The 22,500-nt window shown below is 46.3% G+C and overlaps 1 protein-coding gene across 7 annotated transcripts in view; it reads right to left on the bottom strand.

The window, feature by feature from the left end:
- The window catches only part of LOC113591158 (adenylate cyclase type 6-like), a 33,566-nt gene extending 12,440 nt beyond the window's left edge, over positions 1 to 21,126 (bottom strand). For 5 of the 7 annotated variants that reach the window (XM_035522425.2, XM_081706758.1, XM_081706759.1 and 2 more), the window contains exons 1-6: positions 20,977 to 21,126; positions 19,303 to 19,508; positions 18,325 to 19,201; positions 2,385 to 2,534; positions 1,383 to 1,504; positions 311 to 422 (exon numbers count right to left, since the gene is read on the bottom strand). In XM_035522425.2, the coding sequence (XP_035378318.1) occupies positions 311 to 422; positions 1,383 to 1,504; positions 2,385 to 2,534; positions 18,325 to 19,200 (1,260 nt within the window). In that variant the 5' untranslated portion in view covers position 19,201; positions 19,303 to 19,508; positions 20,977 to 21,126. The remainder of the gene's footprint in view (positions 1 to 310; positions 423 to 1,382; positions 1,505 to 2,384; positions 2,535 to 18,324; positions 19,202 to 19,302; positions 19,509 to 20,976) is intronic. The other 2 variants (XM_035522426.2, XM_081706762.1) reach the window with 2 other exon arrangements.
- Positions 21,127 to 22,500: the final 1,374 nt, after the last annotated feature.

Here is a 22,500-nt window from a genome sequence, read left to right as displayed (position 1 = left end):
TGTTCAACAGAAATGTTAAACTCTCATTGCGTTACTTCAACAAGGAACAGGATCAGTAAAAAGGAGTGATTGTTTTACTCTGCCTAGGTCACTAAATGAAAACACAGGGCCACCATATCGTATTTCAAGAACTGAGGCCACAACAACTATCAGTACCATATGATGGGAAACATTCAGTCTCAGATGATGAATCATGGATTTGTAATAAAGGGATTTGATCAAGCAAAGCCCTCTAGGAGAGAAACATGCCAGCATGAAGCGCTCAGCTCCAGCCTGTGCGTTTGCTTGGGAGGTGATGGCATTGTCTTACCGATGCTAGTTTGTCGAAGCGGGCGAAAAGCTCGTTAAGCGTCATCACCAGTTCCTGCGCCGTGCACTGCGATGCCAAGCTGGTGAAGCCCTCGATGTCTGCAAAAAGGATGCTGCCAACACAGACGCGGGGACACACAGTTGGAGAAAGAAGATCAATAATTACACAGGTCCCTGGTCTGGGTCACAGCGCGCGGTGTAACGGGCCAAGTTATCCAGCGTATGGCTGCAGGTTGGTGGGGGGTTTCACTCCACTCTCCCTAGCAACACATCATCGGCGGTAAATGAGAAGGTTGCAGAAAGAGCCCAGCAAGAGAGCGCTCGTCACTGAAGGGCAACAGATGGCAGTGTTCCCCTCCTCTAGCCTGCCACTGGGAAAATTTAAAACATTTGGCGAGAAGCGCTCCCGCCCTCGTAGTAAAATTGGGCAATTTTACGCATTCGGCTCTTCCTGAGCAAATGTGACACAGATGCGTGGAGCCAGGGTGGGTTAGGAGGGATTGCTCTTACTCACGAACAACTGCTGGGAGACTGTGACAAGCACACACCGCACACTGCTAACACACTCTCCCCACTAGAACGCGAGAAGCCATTTAACTTTAGTGTTGCTGCATCCCAATATGAGGTGAAAAACTGAACAGAAAAATAAAGAACAAGAGAAACAGAGAGAGAGGCAGAAAGGGAGAGCAGAGAAACTGCAGAGTCTCTACAGACCACCTCGCCATTCGCAAGCAGCGTCCTTTCACAAAGCCACACCAGTGTTTTAGGACACAACGGGCTTGACCTAAAAGGCCAGAGTGTCTGTAATATTCGAGCAGGTCTGTTTGATTGGCCTGCTGGGCCTCTGATCACATCATCCCTAGAGATCGCATCGGCGTGCGTTTACTTTGGAAAGTGGAAGAAAAGTGCAAGAAAACTGGCATTCACAGGCCACTGTCCAACAGGAATGCGCCTACATCCAAGGTCAACAGAGTAGGACAACAGACGGACTGATCCCTAGGGTAACGTCTTACGGGACGGATGTGGGAGGATTGGTGTGACTCTAGCTCCAGACCGCTCTGCTGTTTGTTTACCTGACGTTGTCATGTTTCTGGATGTAGATCTTATGGAACATCATGTCTTCCTTCTTGGCGTTGATGTCTGCCTTCATCTCCATGGCAACATGCCTTGGCAACACCGAAAGCAGCAGGCGCTCCTGGAACGTGTTTTTGGGAGGGAATCACGTTGAGCTCGTGCGCATACCGATGCAAGCATGTGAGTGAGGCGCGCAGCGTTTTAACTGTATTTGTATGCTGTGAGTTGGGTGTCAGAACCTGCAGAGGGTCACTGATAACTACCAGTTACAAATGACCAATTACCATTTAGCAATGACCAATGACCTATGATCCTTTCTGCAGCCTTGCCAATGAGGCAATGCAAAGAAAAAACAAAACTCTTCGTTTTTTGGGAACAGAAACACAACATGGCGTGGGATAGTAGCCATGTAGCATGCACTGAATACACCAAGTTCTAAAGTCCCAGTGTGTGTGCAGCATGTGTGCATTGTGTGTGGTGTGTGTGTGTGTGCAGCATGCGCGGTGTGTGTGGCGTGTGTACGTTGTGTGTGTGGTTTGTGTACGCTGTGTGTGTGTGGTGTGTGCGCGCTGTGTGTTCAGCGTCTGTGCGGTTTATGTGCAGCGTGTGTACATTGTGTGTATGGTGTGTGTACGGTGTGTGTGCAGTGTATGTACAGTGTGTGTACGGCATGTGTGTACGCTGTGTGTATAGTGTGTGTACAGTGTGTGTGCGGTGTGTGTACTTTGTGTGTGCAGTGTGTGTATGGTGTGTGTGTGTGGCGTGTGCACGGTGTATGTGCAGTGTGTGTGTGTACATTGTGTCTGTGATGTTTGTTCGGTGTGTGTGTGTGGTGTGTGTGCGGTGTGTGTGCGGTGTGTGTGCAGCATGTGTGCAGTGTATGTACGGTGTGTGTGTATGGTGTTTGTGCGTGGTGTGTATAGTGTGTGTACGGAGTGTGTACGGTGTGTGTGTGGTGTGTGTACACCGTGTATGCATTGTGTGTGCGGTGCCACATGCACCTGCTGCTGGTTCTCTCTCTGCAGGTGTATTCTGGCCTCAATGTATCCCCGCGTCTCTCTGAAGGCCTGTCTCTGGGACACCTCAGTCGGGTGGTGTGTGCAGATCCCAATAATGTTAGTGCACAGAAAAATCAACCCGTTTGCACATAACTGCATTTGAGGAGAGAGAGAGAGAGAGCGAGAGAGAGAGAGAGAGAGAGAGAGAAAGAATGAATAAATTAAAAGCCAGAAGTCCTCTGCATATACACAATGGAACTTGTTAGTTTACTGAACATGTTAGAAGTTTGTCAGTAAGTTTGACTTTAGCACATTCCGACAGAGCAGAGCTGAGCTGTGCTCTATGAGAAGTACACACACATTCTACTCTGTGCTGCTCTGCTGTCCAGTCAAGCACAAGCGTTTGGTTACAAGCACAACAAGTCCCCTGGACTGAGATTAGTGAGCGCACAAAGACAGCCCAGAGGAAAAAACTTGCTACGCTGGTTATGTGACCCGGATCTACTGATCAACTGATGTGATGTGTATCAGCGCTGGGGCCGGCCCATGCCTTGGGGGAGGTGGGGGGGGGGGGTAAAACTAACAGACAGCTGCTAGGTCATGTGTGAGCACTCCGTGTCACGAGAAACCTCCGCCCCCATGGTGGCGAAGGCTGCTAGCACACCCCAGCCCAGAGGAAGATGGGACTCCAGAGTTAGCCTCCACGCAGCCTGGACGCCAGCTCGTCATGCCACATACCGCTCGGCACAATCAGGCACCTGCTCGGTAGTCCTGCTCCTGTTGTACGCAGTCACTGTGTGTTCGTGTTCGTCCAGATCTACGGAAATCTCATAATATAGACGTATGTGCGGTGTGAAAACCACATTCTGAATCTGGCTGTGGTTGCCGGTGATTAAAGGACCATGATGAGAAAGTTCATCAATGACAGCGGTTTGTTTTGTTTTTCATCCCTGTGACTTGCTTTGCTGTATCCGAACTGCATCTTGGGAATGGCCCTTTTCCACTGACTGCAGCACAAACCATTTCCTATGAAGATTATTCTGTCAGTATAATTTAAGAGGGACAGCAGAGAGGAGAGTGTGTGTTCACATGCTGGTGTCACTCGGGGAAGGGAGCGCCTCCAACACCACACATCTAACTGTCAGTCTGGATCCATTTTGGGCTTAGATGCATAATGGTGACAAATGAATCCCTTGAAACCACTTAAAACTGTGGATACATGAATTCTCGCTGTGATTGCAGAATAAAGCAGGCAAACTGAATCATTAGAACAACAAGTGGGCCTGCCAGTTATGGAACCATTCTGCGCACGCTGGTGTGGCATAACTCGACAAAGACCAAAGAACACGAGGTTATGGAAACCAAAGGTAAAGATGAACCCAGCATAAACAAACGCATCCAATCCATCAGCACTGAGCGCTCACACAGCACAGGATCCAGATCTGAGCTATCGAACTTAGACTCCATTACTGCAGCATGTGATCGACTGCTCACGTTAAAATACTGTCATATGGTCATCGTTATAAAAAAATGGCAGAAATGGCTCTTTCTGCTGGAAGCTTATAGAAGCTGCACTACTTTCGTGATGAGAACTCTTCCAGTTTCTTGCCGGTTCCATTCATTATTCAACAGGTCAGTGTCAGGCCCGCTGGAATTAGCACGTCATGTAAACTTCAAACCCAGCATAACACACCTCCAGAGACCTGGAAAGAAAGGCCTTCAGTTTGTCTCACACACACACACACACACACACACACACCACACGCACCACACGCACGCACGCACACACACACACACACACACACACACACACGGTTTGAACGCCAACACAGAGAAGAAGCAAGCATGGCAGAATGAGATCACTTTGGATGTTGCAGAGAAACAGCTGAACCATAATCATGCTCTACGGCTAAAGATGCTTCACTGAAGTATGTCACTGCTCTTTGAATTTTGCTGTTTACTGCAGAAAGCACCGTGGAAAAGCAACACAGCCATGAGCAGGCTCATATGAGAAGCCCTGACTGCAGTTCTTTGACAGTATACAGCACCGCCGTATCTACTGGAATCTTTAAGTGTGGAGCTGACACAATAAGAAAAGCTTTTTTGACTGTATACAAGTAACACCTCGAGATGTGTGTCATTTTCACCTCGCGACCAGCGTTTGGAGCTGTGTGGTGGCGTTCAGCCAAACACGCACATGTGACTACATCCAATAAGCAGCTGGGCCAAGCAAGGTTAAATACATTTAAACAACCTGGCAACCACATACACAGACTCTGAAGGCTTAAGACTGAATAACCTGGCAACCACATACACAGACTCTGAAGGTTTAAGACTGAATAACCTGGCAACCACATACACAGACTCTGAAGGTTTAAGACTGAATAACCTGGCAACTACATACACAGACTGTGAAGGTTTAAGACTGAATAACCTGGCAACCACATACACAGACTGTGAAGGTTTAAGACTGAATAACCTGGCAACTACATACACAGACTCTGAAGGCTTAAGACTGAATAACCTGGCAACTACATACACAGACTGTGAAGGTTTAAGACTGAATAACCTGGCAACTACATACACAGACTGTGAAGGTTTAAGACTGAATAACCTGGCAACTACATACACAGACTGTGAAGGTTTAAGACTGAATAACCTGGCAACTACATACACGGACTGTGAAGGGTTAAGACTGAATAACCTGGCAACTACATACACGGACTGTGAAGGTTTAAGACTGAATAACCTGGCAACTACATACACGGACTGTGAAGGTTTAAGACTGAATAACCTGGCAACTACATACACGGACTGTGAAGGTTTAAGACTGAATAACCTGGCAACTACATACACGGACTGTGAAGGTTTAAGACTGAATAACCTGGCAACTACATACACAGACTGTGAAGGTTTAAGACTGAATAACCTGGCAACTACATACACGGACTGTGAAGGTTTAAGACTGAATAACCTGGCAACTACATACACAGACTGTGAAGGTTTAAGACTGAATAACCTGGCAACTACATACACAGACTGTGAAGGTTTAAGACTGAATAACCTGGCAACTACATACACGGACTGTGAAGGTTTAAGACTGAATAACCTGGCAACTACATACACAGACTGTGAAGGGTTAAGAGAGTTTAGGCAGTAACATTCCGTTTGGATGCTCTGAGAGGCCACAGCAGACCTTTCAGAGATAAAAGGCAAACATTTAGCTTCTGACTATAAAAAAGGAGTTTTTTTTAATTTTAGGTTTAATTTTTTTTTTTAAAGAGTGCGAGTCTTTTGGGAATTACTGCAGTAATTTAAGTCACAATACATTTCTCTGAGCATCTGTAGGTCTCTAAAATAACCAGCTGTATATTTCATAAAAAACAAACAGAATTAGACCAAATAGAGAGAGTCTGTTAACAACATCTGTAAACACAAATTCTGTCAAATTAAAACTGCATAGTAACAAATTGCTGATGGATGTTACTCCATTATGGATTAACCCTTTTTTGGATGCCATTATCTTCATCCTGTTCCTCCTCTTCTGCACTAAAATTAAAAATAACATTTCAAAGCTTTTTTTAAAAAAATGTGGTTCTACTGGTTGACAGTGCTTTGTGTCTGTTGTAACTAGTTAGCAAACTTCATAAGGACTTGTCTTGAAGTGTAGTTGTATTACATGTAGTCCTCTCACGGCCGTTATTTCAGTTCTACTGTATGTAGACTTCTAACCAGTGTTACCCTCCATATCTGCTGTGGCACTACAGTGCACCAGCAGTTCTGTGGCCTGCTCTCATTACCATGTAAAAGATTAATAGTGAGAGATTAGCTAATTGGCTAAAAAAAAAAAACCTGTTACTCATTTTTTTTTTTTTTTTTGTCTTTAACATTTTAGTTTTAGTTTACTTTAGTTTATCTTGGTGCAGATCTATTTAATGTTCTCACATATGACAATTGATTTTTCATAATGAAAGTATTGGGGGGATTAGAAAAATTTTACTTATATGATATATGTTATATTATTATAGGAATGATATATAATCATCATAAAGCTTCATCCTAACTGGTACATTATTGGGGGCGGGGCAGGGGCGGGACTGGATGTGCCTAGGATCTCATCCGAGAGACGCTACTTCCCCAGCAACTGCAAGTACACTCTATTTATCTCCTTGACAACTAATGATACAGCACTGCTTCGGAAAAAAAAGGCTTTGCTTTAGAAAAAAATAGAGCACAAACATCCTCAGAGCTCAGAGTCCAGGCCGGCAGAAGAGCTGAGATGATGTGTTTGTCTCTCACCATGCCATCAAGACCGAGGGATCGTGCTGATTGGGTTCCCGATGCTTTTTCGGAAATCCTCAGTCAAGGGGCCTTTAGTGAGATAAATTTGCTTAACTGGTGAAGGACCGAAGGCGTGACATCTGATGCTCCAGCCCTCAGACGTGTTAACATCGCGTTCTGTGGATGGAGAAGCTGAGTGCATGAGGACTAAATCAGGTGCCAGGAAGTCAGCTTGGGAAAGGCATCGGGAATCAAATGAATCATAGTGACACTCGGCTGCCATGGCTGTTTCATCCCTCACTTCATATAAAGTACACAAATATTTAGTTCCTCTCTACACAAATGGCATAAGGATCAATCAACAGGACTTTTCTTGCCGTTATCTTAGGTATGACAGAATATAGGAGTGTGACAGAGTGTATTATGTGTGTGAAATAGACTCCCATTCAGGCCAGTCAGACAGGACCAGTTTTAAGTGAGAACATAGAGAATCCTTTTGCATTTGGTCAAATCTGAATGGAACGTGTCTAAGCCACAGCCCAACTCACAGGGAAACTCTAACTGAGGAAACATTTTCTTTGAAAGCAGACGCCATGAAATAATTGGTTGCTTGGGTGAATGAGAGTATAAATAGCAAGTACGTGTGGATCATGATGTCGGTAGGGTTCCACACTGTGTCCTATAATCATACTGGGATTACACTGCTACAAGTGGTAAAAGCAACACGACTTTTAATCTGACAAAACACAAGGGCATGCAACTGAGGTTCCCATGTGTACATGACTAGAGATGAAGTTACATCATTTTAACTAAAATACACCTGTGTTACAACGCACAGACGCCAGCCATTTAAGAACAGGTCGTGGCAACCCGTCTTGTGCCTGAGCGCCGATGCTCTCCTCGCACTCTTTCTGCACGATCATGAGGGAGAGGCTGTCGTTTTGCTAATGCAACAATTTGCTGCACGTACACAGCAGTATACGATCCAGCCCTAGGTGTAACCAAGCTAGCGATGCGCAGGAGAGAACAGACATGAACGCAGAGTGTGTGTAATCCGTTAGGCAGAATGGGGATGGGGGTGTAGTCTACAGCTCTGTTTACAACCCTACGGCACCCAGGCCGGGGTCTCTTTTCGCCATTCTGTCTGATGTCGGATCAGTATTTACTTTTAACAGAGCCTCAGTGACAGGATCTTACAGAGAGTCCAAACACTGGGTCCTACAGAGTCCAAACATTGACTTATAAGGTGTCAAACATGACCTCCATTTACTATCACTTAGAAACAATGAGCCAAAGAATAAAGGGAAAAAAAGCTAAAAAGAATGAGTGAGTTTAAAACACAAATGTTTCTTTCCAACTGGGTATAATTTGTTACTGATTAAGGACCTGCGTTCCACCACAAAACAACAAGCAGCTACTCTGTCTACACTCATTACATAATGATATTGTCTAAGAATTCCAGGATTACAGAGGGACACACTTGTAACAGTAGCACCTGTTTGGTATGGTAATAAATCCAAAGTTCAAACAGTTTACACTCCCCTGCATCAAAGACACTGCACAAAAAAATATTACGTTTTCCATTGACTTTTTTAAGAATTCCAAGCAAAGCAAGTATGTGATATAGCAAAATGCAAATGTGAATGTATAATTTAGACTGAGAGAAAGAGAGATAGAGGAGAGAGGGACATAGAGAGAAAGATTCCAACCAGGACACTGGCCATCTGGAAGATAAGATAAGTTTAAGTCATGGTTTGGCTCAAACCAACATCGGTCTCAGCCGGGCGGTGAGGCAACGTGGGAATCCTTGGGGAGAACTGTACCTAATTCCACAGGCTCAGCAGAGCTGGACTACGACCACGCACTGCATCTGTCTCCCGCGCCACAAAGAGAAAGGAAGAATGTTTCAGTCTTGGTGTTTTTGTAACAAGTGGCAAAGCTCCCAAGGTGGGGGCTGACAATATAAGGTCCAGTGCGCATGGTCCTTCTGTCATGAGGGTACACTTGGGAGATGCCGGTATTCCTTTGGCTCTAAGCTGAGGCATGCCGAAAACTCCCCATTCAGCCTCTGCTAGGCCCTCAGGTCACACTAACCAACTGTCCCATCTCTCGAAGATTCCCGGAAATGCTAAATCTGCGGAGAGTGGAAAGCTCAACACATGCATGGCTGCAGTGGACTTGAACTGAACCAACATACGTCTGGCGCCCCTCCAGGGTTCAGAAGATCACTGTGCCGCTTTGAGGTTTGTGTCATTATCTGCTCTGCTTTTCAGCCCATCATGTTCACCCTCAATCCCCCCACCCCACCGCACCCCACCCCGCAGTTAAAATTCACCCCCATTTTGCACTGGAGTGGGCAGAAAGTCTTACGCCTGCTTCACGTCAACTGTCCCGGAGAGCTCAGGACCAACAGTCTGTAACACCCTCACACTTTCTTACTGTGCCCAGTACGAACAGCTACATCAGTGGCTCTTCATTCCAGGTTCAAACTGTCCACCAGACAAAATATGGGAAGTAGACTCTCAAGACAACACAAGGCCCTTCTGAAATGAACTTTTCAAAAGTAAAGCAGAGTTCCAGTGAGTTGCAGTTCTCCGACTAAGTGTTTGAGGAAGTCTTTAAATGAGGTCACATTCAACATAAATATACATGAATTCTTGCAAAGAGCCAATTACTTTTCCCTTAAAGGTATTTTTCCTGAGTTTCATGGAGCCCTTCTCTTCCTTCATAACAAAATGAAGACTGTAAAAAGGACCACACCACTTTAGAAGACTGTGTTCAAAGCCTCCTTATACCAAGGTAAGGTGAACATCATCCTTCTACTGGCTGAGGCCAGCAAAGCAAAAACTACAGGTAAGAAAGGGAAGAGGAGAGAGAGGAGAGGAGAGAGAGGAGAGGAGAGGAGGAGAGAGGAGAGGAGAGAGAGGAGAGAGGAGAGGAGAGGAGAGAGGGGAGAGAGAAGAGGAGAGGAGAGGAGGAGAGAGGAGGAGAGAGGGGAGAGAGGAGAGAGAGAAGAGGAGAGGAGAGGAGGAGAGAGGAGGAGAGAGGGGAGAGGAGAGAGAGGAGAGGAGAGGAGGAGAGAGGAGAGGAGAGGAGAGGAGAGGAGAGAGAGGAGAGAGGAGGAGAGAGGAGGAGAGAGGGGAGAGAGGAGAGAGAGAAGAGGAGAGGAGAGGAGGAGAGAGGAGGAGAGAGGGGAGAGAGGAGAGAGAGAAGAGGAGAGGAGAGGAGGAGAGAGGAGAGGAGAGAGAGGAGAGGAGAGGAGAGAGAGGAGAGGAGAGGAAAGAGGAGAGGAGGAGAGAGGAGAGGAGAGGAGAGAGAGGAGAGGAGAGAGAGGAGAGGAGGGGAGGAGAGAGGAGAGGAGAGAGAGGAGAGGAGAGGAGGAGAAAGGAGAGGAGAGAGGAGAGGAGAAATTAGATCAATAGATAGCAGAACAGAGAGTCAGGTTCTGGGAAGTCATGCTTGTCAGAGAGCTCCAGTTTAGAGGGCTGTCACTTGTCAGAGGAGCACTCCACTTTCTCAAGTGGGCAAATCATCCCAGGGTGAGAATCATGCTAATTACAGTTCTATGGTTGTGCACAGTCAGACATTCAACAGCCGAAATATATCGAAACTCCTCACTGTACAAGCCATAGTGAGACTGTCATAGTGAAATTCCTCTCACAATAAGGTTTTGCCCTCATGAGCAAATAAAAAAAATCCCATGTTTGAAAAATGTTCCACCTCTGTGAGAAGCTTTCAGCATTTTAAACACTGACATTTAGTGGAGCTCTGAAATCAACTTCCTGTCTTAGACATTACATTTCTTGCACCTCTTAGCATAACCTTTTCTGACAGAATTTTAGATATGTAGGGCAAAAATAACTGACTGCCTCTGACCCATGAAGCAAGCATGGCAGTCTGCTAAAGCCCTCGATGGACAGACAAGGCACAAGGAACAACTGCCCTCTAGTTGTCTTGCATGGAGACGAAAGCCATGTGGGGTCTCTTCCTTCACTTCTCCCTCTTCCTGTCTGCTTACTGCCTTATTATTCCAACCAGTCGCTGATAAATAACTGTGCTGTCTAGAGAAAAGGGAGCTAATGTGTAAACAGGCCAGGGGCAGTCATCTGACTCCACGCTGTGAAGCAGCCCTGAGCATTGCAAGAGGTGCAATTCCTTTTTATAGCACCATAATCGTCCCATCCTTGAGAATATCAAAACAAATACCTGAGAACTAGACATACTTGAAATGGTGTTTTGACACAGCCTTAAGGCGCAGGTCAAATAAGGACATTAGTAAATTTCCATGGAGGGGGAACAGAGAAAAAATATATAGGATAAGACTCAAGAATTCAAGAGGTTTCTCATGGAGCCTTTAAAAGGCTACTACCATAGATGTGTTTCTCTCACCTGTTAAGATAATCCTTCATGAGAAACTGCTGAGCTAATGGTGTATAACGGCTTAATCAATACAGATACCTCACTTCCACAGGACGATTTCCATCCAGCGCATCCCGTCATTCGTATTGTGAGCAGTCAGTCTGTAATGCAGTAGAGCACTGTGCGGGTTCTGGCTGTCTGATCACATGAGCTCACTGTGAGCCTTGTGGCTGCAGCCTTAAGGCAATGCAAAGCACCTGGCTCGAGAGGTGTGCTTTGCTACAGTGAGAAAATCAGGTTGCACAAGGTCTGTGCACCTGGAGCAGGGCTGTGTTCCTACTTCACATGGCTGCCAGTAAGCGTGGGTCATGATGCCAAGGACATTTTCATCACAGTAAACACAGGACGGCTAAACCACCAGCTTAGCCGAACTGGAACCCTTCAACCTACCGAGGCAAACAGCCTCAGCACGACCAGGCTGTCCAGAGCTTTCACAGTGTGGTGACGTCATCTCGGGGGCCTTGGCATCAGGGGATTGGTTTCTGGGCTCTGGTCTCAACATCTGGCACAGTTGGCGAAGCCAAAAGCCAAATACAGTGATGTAAGAAGTCCTGGCACACAGAGTGTGCACTTATACCAGCCTTTAGATGTCCTGAACATCACAGTCAGCATACCCCCTAATAATACCCAAAACAGCAGGACAAAAACATTACCCCACTGGTACAAAAGCATAAGCCACATCCAAAGCACAAATCCTGGAGAAAAATGTCACAAGACAGCTCAACTGGATTGTATAATTAAATAATCTAGCCTAACAATCACTCATCATCATAAATGATTAGGTAGTAATGAACTACGTGAATCCAGCACTCTTAGCGCTGGACGCCTCACTGCCGAGCCGGCGTGCCGGAGCAGCGTCTACGTGAGGCCAGTGTGGGATACTGATCCCTTACAGGTCCAGATTACAGAAACAAACAGAAGCTAGTAGCGCACATCCTACAGCGCACGTCGTGACTCATCTGACATCAAACCATGCTGAAGAGTAACAAACTTGTATTCTTGTGAGGGTTTTTTTTTTTTTGGGCTACTCCGGTCATTATTTGTTTATTTATTTACAGAAATACTTTCATTTCAGTCATATTTTTCTTTTCTCTGTACCTTTTATGACTTTTGTATGTTTCTGTACAAATAAAAAGGGAGTAACCGACAACGCAAACGTGTAATTAATCATGCATTCAGGAAATGACCCTCTGCACGAGGAGCTGGAGGTGAGGGAGTCCACATTCCCCCGGGTTTGCATGCCACGGAAATCAGCACTTGGCTCTGTTAAGGGAGGCCCAATGCGTGGCAGGACAGCTCGAACCCACCGCGTTTACCGGGAGATAAAGCACGGGCCATTAGCACAGCAGAAACCGTTATAGCTCTGAGCGCAATCCTCCCTTCGACTGCTATTCCTGGACACACTATTATTACACTTATCACTGCAGTTATTTCAAGTGCAGTATTCCACTTATCATTAATCCTGCTTTATATCACTGACTTATCAGTGCCAGCTCTGTACGGGAGAGTGGCGGGTTGCCGTGGGCACAGGGAAGGCCATACTGGGAGATAGCCTGGGACCTCTGCCCTCGTCTGCTGCTCTGTGCTCGGTTCCCTGTCCAGTATACGACAAACAACTGCTCTTGATACGAGGCCTGTTTTTATTTTTAAGTCATTTGTCAGCTGCAGTATGACAGTCTCAGTCACCATCGATTCATTTTCAGGGAGAAAGACGTGGAGCACAGTGATAATGTCCTCAGTCTCATTACACGCTCGACTGCAAACGCCGCACACCGGGGTTCGGGTTGCATAAACAACACGTTCAATAGGTCTGTCGGTAGAGATCTGTCACCTCTTCCACCCCTCGTGACGCACGCCAACCAATCGGACGTTCCACTCCGTCCCACGGCAGTGCTGGCCAAGGTCCAGTCATCGCGGCGGGAGGCGTGAGAGTTGGAACACAGGCCGGGCCCTCCCCTGCCACACCTGACTTTTAAACTCTGTCCGACACGGTGGTGTTGGCCAGCGCCTGCAGGCGTGGCATGCCAAGAATGTGTCTGCACCAAAGACGCCACATGCCACCCCAAACCCACGACTAATTCCTCTGCTATCTGTCGTGGAATGAAATCTGCACATCTCTGGGCTTTTCTGCTAGGCTGGCTTCACAAAGGAACTGGTTTTTCTACCTACTTTCAAAGCCAAAAACAATCACTGCACTTAATTATCAGTTACACAGCACTGGCATGATAATACATCGCCGTGAGACATAAATGTTTAGAAGGGAGACATATATTCCTAAATTCTCAAGATTCGGTATCTAAGGTAGCAGTGTATTTTAATTCCTTATCACATGGTGTGTGTTGTATATGCAAATTTAGGTCAGATGCACAGAGAAAGATGCATAAGAACCATGACTAAGCAGACCATCATGACCCTTGACCGTCATTTTACGGACACGGTATGTGACGCTATAAATCTTCCTCCGTACTTTGGTTTCAATATTTTCCTTCACTTAAATATAAGACTAAACTGCATGTTTCGCAACTTGAATTTAAAGAGCGTGAGAGAAAATAAATATGTCTTAAGTGTTCTGGGAAAAGAAGCACATGGTATCAGGTCCCCTACAGTCAATTCGACCCAGTTCTAATGATAATTACATTCAGCTGTTCACTGAATGTTCATATATTTAGAGTCATGGAGCCCCTCCAGTGTGGAATTGACTAAAAACACATTTCCATAGTCTGGAGCTCTGCCAACCATAGCAAGGACGACACTGTCCACATGGAGGACGTCTTAGGGCAACAGCGAAGCTGTCCAAAAAGTGGTCATCTGGACTAAATCTCCACCATGAAGTAGCAAAAAAAATCTTTAAGTCCTCCCAGGGACATCCAGGCCTCCCTGAGATCAGCTAAAGTCGCAAGAGACACTCAGCCAAGCAGGGACTGAGGTAGCAACAAGGCAGGAAGCAAGACTGACTGCGAAGAACATGTATTCTTATCTCAGGTTCGTCAACAGTCTGCAGGATGCCTGAAATGGGCGTGCGATGGGAAACCTTGTCAGAGGCTTTGAAAGAGCAGGTTGGCAGTCCAGCGCAGCTCTGCGTATGGGATGATGGGGGCGCCAACCCTTTCACCGAAACAATCACTAATCCTACACAACTGTGGAGGATGAAGGAAGCTGGTTACGAACAGGCCGACGAAGCATGAGATCATGCACACAGGCTAAAGGGCTAAGAGCCGGTTAATCCCAGACTTGGACCAAATTGCAGCACCAATTGTGAGTCACCATTGTAAAGTATACGATTATTTGGGGTCTGGGAAACTGGGCCTGAATCATCTTGAAATTTTCAACAACTCAGAATTGCAATGTACAATTGCATCTACACTTGGTCTTTTAAACTCCACTGCAGTGCATTTTAGCACCGTGGGCAAATCTTTAGCCTTATAAACGAGATTCTGAGTTTTGTGCATGTCAGCATCGATGGTGCTCTAATGTGCAGAGGTTAGATACAATATCCGTTACCTCCCGTTAAATCTTACAGGCGCCCCAGACACTGCGATCATTTCAAACATGATTAGAGTACTAGATCATTTCTGGTGTTGTTTGTTTAGTTCCAACCTGCAACATGTAAAAAATATAAAAAACACCAGAAAATAACAAAGAAGTACGGTCATCAGTTGAATGGCGGCTCTGATGTTTTTGTTGTTGTTTGTTCATTTGTTTTTATTGTGTTTCATTTGTTAGTAAATAAGATGCAGCTTGATGTGAATCCTACATCATGTCTGCTTCTGTTTCAGCCACCTGTGCTTGTCTTTGATATCACGTGTTTTACCACCAGGGTGGTAATTTGACATCTCATGTTATTTTAAGAGTGTGATCCATACAGTTCTTTGCCAGTGTCCAACAGTATGAAGGGTGACCCAACACACAGCTTGGAGAACAGTGGTGAAATTCCCCTCAACTCTCTTCATGGAATTCATATTTATCCACATCTTACTGCAATAGGTCCCTTCTGGTTACACACACACACACACACACACACACACACACACACACAGCGCGCTGCGGCGTACAGAGGAGAGAAAAGGTTCGTGAGCAGTAGTTACGCTGTGAAATCCACAGAAAGCTACAATACACTTTAATGTTGTCAGAGGACTCATAGAACCGCCGAGGGCGGACAAAGAGCAAAAAGAGAACTGGAAGAGGCAACGAGAGAAATCAAACCAGTGTGAGAAGCGTTCTGCTCATCCCACAAAGCTTGTCATTGTCACCGCAAGCAAAGCTTACAAGACTCACCCAGTCAGGCCAACACAGGGGGCCTGGAACCAGATGCTGGAGGGAAGTGTAGAGTAGTGAGAGGTGGTGGAGGTCAGACAGACAGTGGGGGGTTGTGAGGGAGGGAGAGAGAGAGAGAGGCAGAGAGAAAGACATTAAAGGCACCGAGAGAGACAGTGAGATTGAAAAAAGAGACCCTGAGAGTGAAAGACAGAGAGAGAGAGAGAGAGAGAGAGAGAGAGAGAGAGAGAACATACATGACTGATTAGCTCCAAGCAGATGAGCTGGTGTTCTCAGATTAGCCTGTGTCGCTATGGCTGCTTAAACACACACACACACACACACACACAGAGGCGCACAGTCAGACACACATGTTGAATAGGGCATCATATTCATGAAGTCACAGGCCAGAAGAAAGAATGAGAGCATGAATGGCCTTTCCAGTAATTTCTTTCTCTGTGAATCCACTGCTGTTAAAGGGCACCCTGCCCCGAGTCACTCCGCCATGAGAGACGCCCCAAACACTCCACTCACCACAGAGTGGAAAGTGGAGTCCGAGGGAAGTGATTAGGCTAATGTAATAGGGAGTGATAGTGTATGCATGTGTGAGTGAGCATGAACATGAACCAGAGAGACAGAAGGAGACAGAGAGAGAGAGAGAGAGAGAGAGAGAGAGAGAGAGAGAGAGAGAGAGCAAGGAGACTTGCATTATATTAGAACTTGCAATTTCCTTTGGGATCAATAAAGTGTGATCTTATCTCATCATACTGCTGAACTCTTGATATGACATGTATTATTTTAGCTAAAATTATTTATTTGTTCTGGATCATGTAAATGCCACAATTCATCTAAACATCCCGGAACTCTCATCTGGAAAATCTGGACATGTCAGGATGCACACAGCACATAACAAAAACTGGTTTGTTAGAGAGTTCTTTACAATATTGCGGACTTCTTCGATAACAGTATTGCAAAAGCCAGTATTGTGATAACAATTACAAACAATATACTGAGCAGTTCTAGCTGTTAGGCCCAATCTGGCAAGACTTCTCCTCTCCTCATGGTTCCATGCTTGTTTTTTGACTTACATTTTTTACCTATTGGCAAAGCCTTTACAGTCATGAAAATGTCATCACGTAGTGGCTTTGGCAGCAGCATTCTGAGCATACAATAAAATTGGACTGAACCATTTTTTCACATAGGTGTGCATCCCTATAAATCATTTCATTCAAGCTCTAAACCCTGAGGAGCAGCTACACCTACATTTACATTTACGACATTTAGCATACTCTCTTATCCAGAAGTGCTTTGTCATTTCCTCATAGAATACATCCTAGCCAGTACAGTAGGTTAGAGTCCAAGATACCAATGGACTAGAATACTGTAGAAATACAGGGATAACTGCTGATGCCTAGAAGTACAAAATACATAAGGTCTATCTTAAACAACGATAAGTGTAATGAATTATAAGTACTAGAGTTGTTTAGAACACCTAGCACCTTCATTGAGCCATCTGGGTTGATGTTTCTCAGTGCTTTCAGTTGGTGTGGTGTACTGGTGGCCTGCTGATACATAGGCCAAGGTCCTAGAGAGCATGACATCGGCAGGTCAAAGAACTTTCATCCCTTATCGATTGCCTGCAGGGGTTGGAACCGGATCCCAAAATCTCCTGGCATGTGTTCCACGTGACCCTGTTCCTACCACACTGGGTGCCAACAAGGTGATCCCACCACTTTCCAAGAGCAAAGGGCCAAAAGCAGAATCTCAGCAGACCAGCGGTAGCCGCACTGTTAGCCGTGAGCGCCACGGCACGTCACGCCCCAACCACGCTGGTGTGGTCCGAGCACTACGAGGAGAAGGCTGAGTCAAGCCAAAAATTCTAAGGAAATAGGATCAAAGGGAGCTAATCTTATTCCGCTTTTCAGGAAGATCCTGATTTGGTTCTAATGAGGCTTTGCTTAAATAGAGTTCTGCGTTTTGAAACGTGTGTGCGCTTCGTGGTCTAAGGCATTCGTGTAGATAGGTTAACACAGACCTTTACACTGACATGTCAAGCAAAATAAATGAGATACAAAGAAAGGCATCTCCTTCGTGTCAGACTAGAGCTGTCCCAACTCTCACAAGTCTTATTTAAGCAATGTGAAAGACCCATGATCACTTTGTCTTTAGTGTCTGTCTATTCTCAAATGTTCTGTAGCACTGGATGATTTGTGTAAGCACACAGCAAGCATGTTTATGGTGTTTTCCATCACCACAGCGTCCAGCTGCTAAACAGACTGGATGACTGCCCTCTGCTCTGAGAGGAGCCACATTAACCTTAGAACTGAAAAAGGGAAAGAATGTAAAGTGTGTAATGTCACTGACTGACATAATATCCACTTACATGAGTCGAGTTCATTGAACTTGGTGGGTTGCGATTATGTAACAGGGTTAGTGTAGTGTTACTGTTAGTGTTAGTTTTAGGGTTAAGGTTAGTGTTGGGGTTAGGGTTAGCATGCTTTAAACACTTGCTTCACAAACACCTGCACATTATCTCCAAATAGCACAATTAAAAATGTTAACCTTGATGTATTACTGTGATATTAACAGCACTATAAGACTTCAGTTCTAAAAGACCTTTTTTGCTCTGAATTATTTGATAGTTTGTTTGTTTATTTAGATTTAGACATTGCCCTGCATTGTGTGGCCAAAATAAGATATAAATAGTCACTCCAGGAGTCCACAGTAATGTAGCTCAGTGTGTCTAAAGCCAATCTTTGAGCCACTATATTAGCTTGATCCCAGCTGATGACACCTGAATCATGCCATTAGGAACACGGAACACCTGACACAGCTGCTCTGGGGTCTGTGTGGGAGCAAAAAGGTGGACGTTCACACACACACACACACACACACACACGCGCGCACACACACGCACACACACACACGCACACACACGCACACACACACACGCGCACACACACGCACACTCAAACACTGAGTGTCTCACCTGTCTCCAGACGAAGTTGTCCTCCAAGTTGAGTCTCCAAGCAGCGACAATGTGAATGGCAGAGAGGGTGGCCCCTCCTAGCATGGCCCCTCTCATGTGCACCGGCAGCAGAGTGTAGATTGTATGGATGAAGAACACAGACCACCACACGCCCTCGGACGCACTGCGGGGGGCGACGTTGAGCATGCTGAGCACCTGTACCGCCACCAGCAGGGCCATGACCAGGTAGCTCACCACCCACAGGTAGTCCTGGCGAAACTCCTGCCGGTTGCACACCACCATCAGGACCAGGAAGAGCGCCATGGCGACAGAGAGCACGGAGACATAGGCCACGTCCGGGTGGCCGTGCAAGCAGTGGAAGGCCAGCATGATGCCGCACACGAGCGCCAGCAAGCCCAGGAGCGTGGTGAGGGAACTCTGATTCAGACGAAAGAAGTACCGCTGGTACAGGCGCTCCAGCTTGGTTGACTCGAAGCGCTTGGACTGGAAAACGCACGCCAGCCGCTGCACGCACAGCAGGACGGCCCGGACGGCCCCCTGGCCCGCCTCACCGCCCTCCACGGCGTCGTCGCCAACGTTCGCCATCCCGGACGGGCCGTCTTCGGAGAGGAGCTCCATGGCTTTCCCATCGGTTCCCCCCTTCTTGCAGTAATGGTCCTCCTGCCAGATGTCGCGTGTGCCAAAGTCGCTACCCACCGTGCGGCGCGTGGGCGGGGGAGTCGCGTCCGGCACGTCGGGCTCACGCAGGCAGCTCATGTAGCGTGGCCCCCAGGACGACGAGCCCCTACTGCATCTCGACTCGCGCCCATTCCGCTCGCCCCAAGCCGTTTTGTGGTTGTCCGTTCTGGCTACTAAAAAGCCACTGACCCAAGACATCCTGCAACAGAAGAGGCATTGAGCGCGCACGATCACCAAGACAAAACCACCTGGGCGACCGCAGGATTTGAACGCGCAGTGTTTTCAGAGAGGTCGTCGTACCTGCGCGGCTTCCACCGAGTGACGCAGCGACCCTCGTCTCAGCCAGAGCCCGGCATTTGACCCGGCACGCCGACCTAAAGGTGCCAGCGCCTTCTGAACGCATGCAGGGCGTGATCAAAAGGCCCACTGCATCCACTTGAGCACGCGGGCATTAATCCTGGCTTGCGGAGCGTCACTGACTCTACATCTCGGATTTCTGCCCGAGTCTGGACGTACACGCAAAAACACAACGGAGATAGTGACAGTAAGACCCAGCAGAAGAGCGCATGGGTGATCTATGCTAGAAAGCTCGAAGAGTTGTATGTTATGATCACGTGTCAAGTCTCTCTTATTACAAGGTCATTATATGGGAGCGAAAGAGCGTCAGCAAACTTCTGAGTCAGCAAACCCACATGGATCGCTTGCACATGCTTTGCCTTTGAAAGTGCCGAATACAGAGCGAGCGCATCTCGAAGCGCTGAGATGCATGCGCAATTTTGATTATTTCAGCGATGAAAAGATTCATTACTGAAATAAAAACCTCAGTGCCGATATAACGCCGGTTTCAGGTTCCATTTTTGCGGACCCCGTTCACTCCGTGCCTGTTTTTTCTTGACTTTCCTCAGGTCATTTAGAGCCCATAACAGCCAGCCAATGTGCAGCACCCTCAATACGCAGAAGAGTTTTACTGGGAATTACATCATTCCAAATTACCTGAGACTTCCACAAGATTTCCCACAAAAAAACAAACAAACGTTTATGAGAAATAAACTGTATAAACAGCTTCTCTGGTTGCATCAATATTCCACGCTGATCTGCGGTTAGTTTCTAAAGCGCTAAAACTGGTTTGCAAGTTCTAAAGGCTCTTGATTGTGGCTCCATATCCGGGGGACATGCAGATAATTACAGCACTAATAACAACACCTTCAAACCGTCCCGGGCTGAATGTTAGTCCAGCTGAACGGAAGAGCTGTTCAAACCCAGTCACTCGGCGAATCCGCTCTTTAACCTGGGCTACTTAAATACGCACAGACGCCACGACCCCGCACGTCTACCTGAGACCACACGCAGGAAAAACCCTGCACGTGAACAATGGCATGCACTCTCACTGCGGAAACCAGCGAACAGCACGTGTGCGGTAGTTCTAGCCCATAATGAGCATGTCACCGATGCGCATAGACCGGGACCTCAGCTTTAGCGGACCGAAACACTGCTCAAGTTTGCTTGGTGCAGACTAAATTAGAAGGCGCAGGCTGAGCCATGAATGTCAGAAAATATCCTAACAGTGTAGCGGTGCCTCGTGTTAATATCCCAACTATAAACTTGCTGAGGCGAGATTTCGAGGAAACGCCATGGCAATATTTGATATTTTCTTGCGCTAGGAAACAGTTATACCGTGCGCGCCTAAAATGCATTCACTTGTAGTGAATGCGGCAACATTTATGTATCTTTATTAATATAAATATATTACAAGCAGTTTGTATTCTGTTGTTGGCATTTCCGCGTCTCCGTTAACATTCAATTATTAAAATGTGAAATGCTGGCTAAGGTCCGTGCCTGAATGTTTGCTGCTCGCAAACAACGCACCGCACTGCAAATCAAGCACTCCCGCCACACACACACACACACGTACACACGCATTTGCATTACATTACAAGAGTAGGTTATATCAAGGATATAGCATATTGCACTTACCAAGAACCGCTTCTTTTAAGGAGCCGTGTTCCGTGAGTTAATCGCGAACGGTCACGGTATCTGCCCGTGGATTTCTCCACGCGACAGACGCACCGAGAGACAAGGTTACAGTTTTGCAGTCTCGCGCATGCTTTGCCAAGCAATCGCGTCCGTCTTCTGCACTTTCTGTTTGGAACGATGCGCGACGCCCCCTAGAGGTGAACATGTGTGCGGGCCCAGGCCGGCACAGGCTTTCGTCGCTAGGACCGAGTGGATGAAGACACCAGGGTCAGGTGTCCACGGCTATATTTCAGTCGCATATTTTCTAAACAAACGATTACATCTCAATAATAGTAATGTAAACGTAGTTCTTCCTTGTAGGTTTCTTAGAATCCAATTTATCCCGGCAGAACTACATGGAAAACAGGTTCTTAACACTGAAATGGTAATCCAAGTAAAGCACCAAGAGTGGGGATAAATATACACTGACGTGTGTGGATCCTCGGGTCTTTACTACTGACCAAACATGGGAACTATACTTGCTTATTTTTACCGTAAAAGATACGGCAGACGTGGTCGTACACCGCCGCAATGAGTGACAGGTCCTGCATTTAAGAAGGCCCATAAAAACTGATGTGTGATATGTTGACGTTTGATGGTCATACATGCTAGATCTTTTAAAAAGGAGAAATGAGTATATAAACTGTAAAACTCCATCTCCCATCAGTGTATGCTACAGGTGAGGTGTTAGCAGAAGGTGTATGGCTATGAGGCTCGAACAAGGCAGAAGTACCATGTCATCCTTTTCTCCACACATGCACAGGTAAGCCAATATGTCATGAATGGTCAGTTCTTATCGAGTAAAAACAGTCAAATCAATCATGTCTACTGATAGTTGGCCTTCAAGATAAACTAGGAGACTGCTGATCCCAGTGATGTGTGTGTGTGTGTGTGTCTGCAAGTGCAGACCAGTCAGGGGGACTGTCAGTGTGAAGAGGGCAGGTGTTGTGGCGTGATCTAGTCAAAATCACCCACCCAAGCCTTGCACCAGCAGTTAGTCGAGCGTTTGGGGTTATGAGGGCTGTTTTGGAGATTTTCCACCATTTCCAGTGATGTAAATAGTGTGTATGTGAGAGAGACTTCAGGCCCTGCCATGTAAAGCCGTGTTAAGCTTAAATACAAGTCAAATAGATGGTAAAGTTGCCCTTTGCTAGTTTCAGAGCCCCACTAAGAGATTCCAGACCATGATAGTGGTATCCGTTTTTCTCAAACTTTAAAGACCTGAATGGGTGAAGTTTAAAAAATGAATGTGATTTACTTATAGTAACCAGTCATGTAAAAGTTCTAGTAATTTGGCTCACAGGCACAGAGTAGCTGTTTGATACAAATCAAGACTATGCTACGTTATCGCAAGTGACAAAATCAATGACATTATTTATCAGTACGGGTGGGTACTTCTACTCATTTCTGCCATCTAGTGGTAATAATTTATAAGTGCAGACATTGTACATCTTGAGAAAAATATATATATTTCTTCTTCTGCTG

The sequence above is a fragment of the Electrophorus electricus genome, chromosome 24 (assembly GCF_041902795.1).
Source record: "Electrophorus electricus isolate QZ-2024a chromosome 24, ASM4190279v1, whole genome shotgun sequence".
Classification (NCBI taxonomy): Eukaryota; Metazoa; Chordata; class Actinopteri; order Gymnotiformes; family Gymnotidae; genus Electrophorus; species Electrophorus electricus.
This window is presented reverse-complemented; position numbering and strand designations above follow the sequence as displayed.